Raw genomic sequence first — 1,624 nt, 5'->3', positions numbered from 1 at the left:
TTTCAAAGACAACACTGAAGTTAAGAGTTTTACATCTACTGATGCACATTTAGGATGGTATAAATCTGAAGCCTTCCCCCAAAGAACCTTAAAAATTTGACAATATTCAATAAAAGCTTTTGTAGCTATATCCAGTAAGTATTGCATCCTAAAGCATCACAAATCCGCACCTTTCGTTTATCCTACTGTAAGTTTTGTGTCTTGCCATTTGCCAATGTTAACTCTTTTAAGAAAGGAGAAAACTGAAAAGAAATACTGCATAACTGTTGATTGTGTACAGAAATTATTGCTACTATAGTACACTACAAAGCAGAAGTCTACACAATAGTATATGACATTCGATCATGAAAATCCAAAGGATATAATCTTTAGTGACATAAGCCTTATAATCCTGTTGGACATTCCTGGAGCATTTTCAGCTCACCACTCGTCAGCTAGCCTACTGTCCACTGGTGAACATCCATTTAAACATAACCTCTTAGGAAAAAGAATGTCAGCTTTCGAAGGCTTAGCAAATAAGGATCTTCATGTTCCGTGGAACTACGCAAGATGAATTTTGATGCAGGTAGGGAGTTACCTGGAAGCTAAGCATGCCAAAGGTGTTTCATGCTAATAAAACTAAAGCCAAGGTACCACATAATCAAGTTACCAACTAAGAGGCAACACCATTTTTGTCCTAAGTTAAATGAAGTGCCATAGCACAGTGTAATGTCAATAATTTAAAATAGTGTAGTGCACAAATTCATTGTGTGGCAGTTAAAAAGTCGAGACAGGCTTTTCTGTCTCAATTTATGTTGGCTGTCAAGCTGTTCAGCCTGGGCATTTTGGACTTAGTTTGCTTTTTAATCACTACCCTACTCCTATAAACTTTGCATTAGAACGGGACACGCATTTGGGCGGCATTATTATGAACAACATGGGGAAGATAAGAGATCAATGACTGCTCTAAAAAGCCCCTTCCTTATTTCAATTTCAAAGAGAGAGCTGGGAAATAAGACTAGATACCACATTCGCATCATTCTATCTACAAAATAACCAAAATAAAAGCAATCAAGCAACAATAAGACCACATTACACAAATGGAACATCATGCTCTCATCTGGGTTAACTATTACATCAAGTTTTAACTGGGATGTTGGTCAACTTTAAAAACCGTGATAAATGTGAATATGTAGTTGCAATAGTTTTTACCTAATATTTCTTTTAACTCTATGCTGGATATTAGAACTTGGAGCTATACTTGTTACAATACAGTGTCGCACATCTTTCTACTAGAAAAATTTAATAAAGATCCTTTACCCGTCTCTTTAAGTTAAACGTGTGACATCATAAAGGGTGTCAAATGGCTGGATGGTTTTACAGTGCACACATTATATACTGTAATATGGAGTTTTGTCCTTGACAGATCTGATGGTGTTTCTACATTATTCCTTTCTTCACCTCTTCTTCGGTGGGTTAGCTGTGCGAGGTGGAGTGACTGGGCGCCCAGAATTCAGTCCACCATACTGGTACTTGGCTTTCTTTTCTGATGGTTTCAATATCTTAGAGAAAATAAAGAAGTTCTTTTGAGTCATGGACAACTATGAACATTTCCAACACTGTTAAGCCAACATGAAATCTCATT

The 1,624-nt window shown here is 36.7% G+C and overlaps 1 protein-coding gene across 1 annotated transcript in view; it reads right to left on the bottom strand.

Annotated features, from left to right (window-relative positions):
- Nucleotides 1-1,192: 1,192 nt before the first annotated feature.
- LOC103771834 (serine/threonine-protein phosphatase PP1-beta catalytic subunit) overlaps nucleotides 1,193-1,624 on the bottom strand; it is a 15,149-nt gene continuing 14,717 nt past the window's right edge. Inside the window, exon 7 of the mRNA XM_008939150.1 lies at nucleotides 1,193-1,541. Within this exon, the coding sequence (XP_008937398.1) occupies nucleotides 1,437-1,541 (105 nt within the window). The 3' untranslated portion in view covers nucleotides 1,193-1,436. The remainder of the gene's footprint in view (nucleotides 1,542-1,624) is intronic.

The sequence above is a fragment of the Merops nubicus genome, unplaced genomic scaffold (assembly GCF_000691845.1).
Source record: "Merops nubicus isolate BGI_N331 unplaced genomic scaffold, ASM69184v1 scaffold8934, whole genome shotgun sequence".
Classification (NCBI taxonomy): Eukaryota; Metazoa; Chordata; class Aves; order Coraciiformes; family Meropidae; genus Merops; species Merops nubicus.
This window is presented reverse-complemented; position numbering and strand designations above follow the sequence as displayed.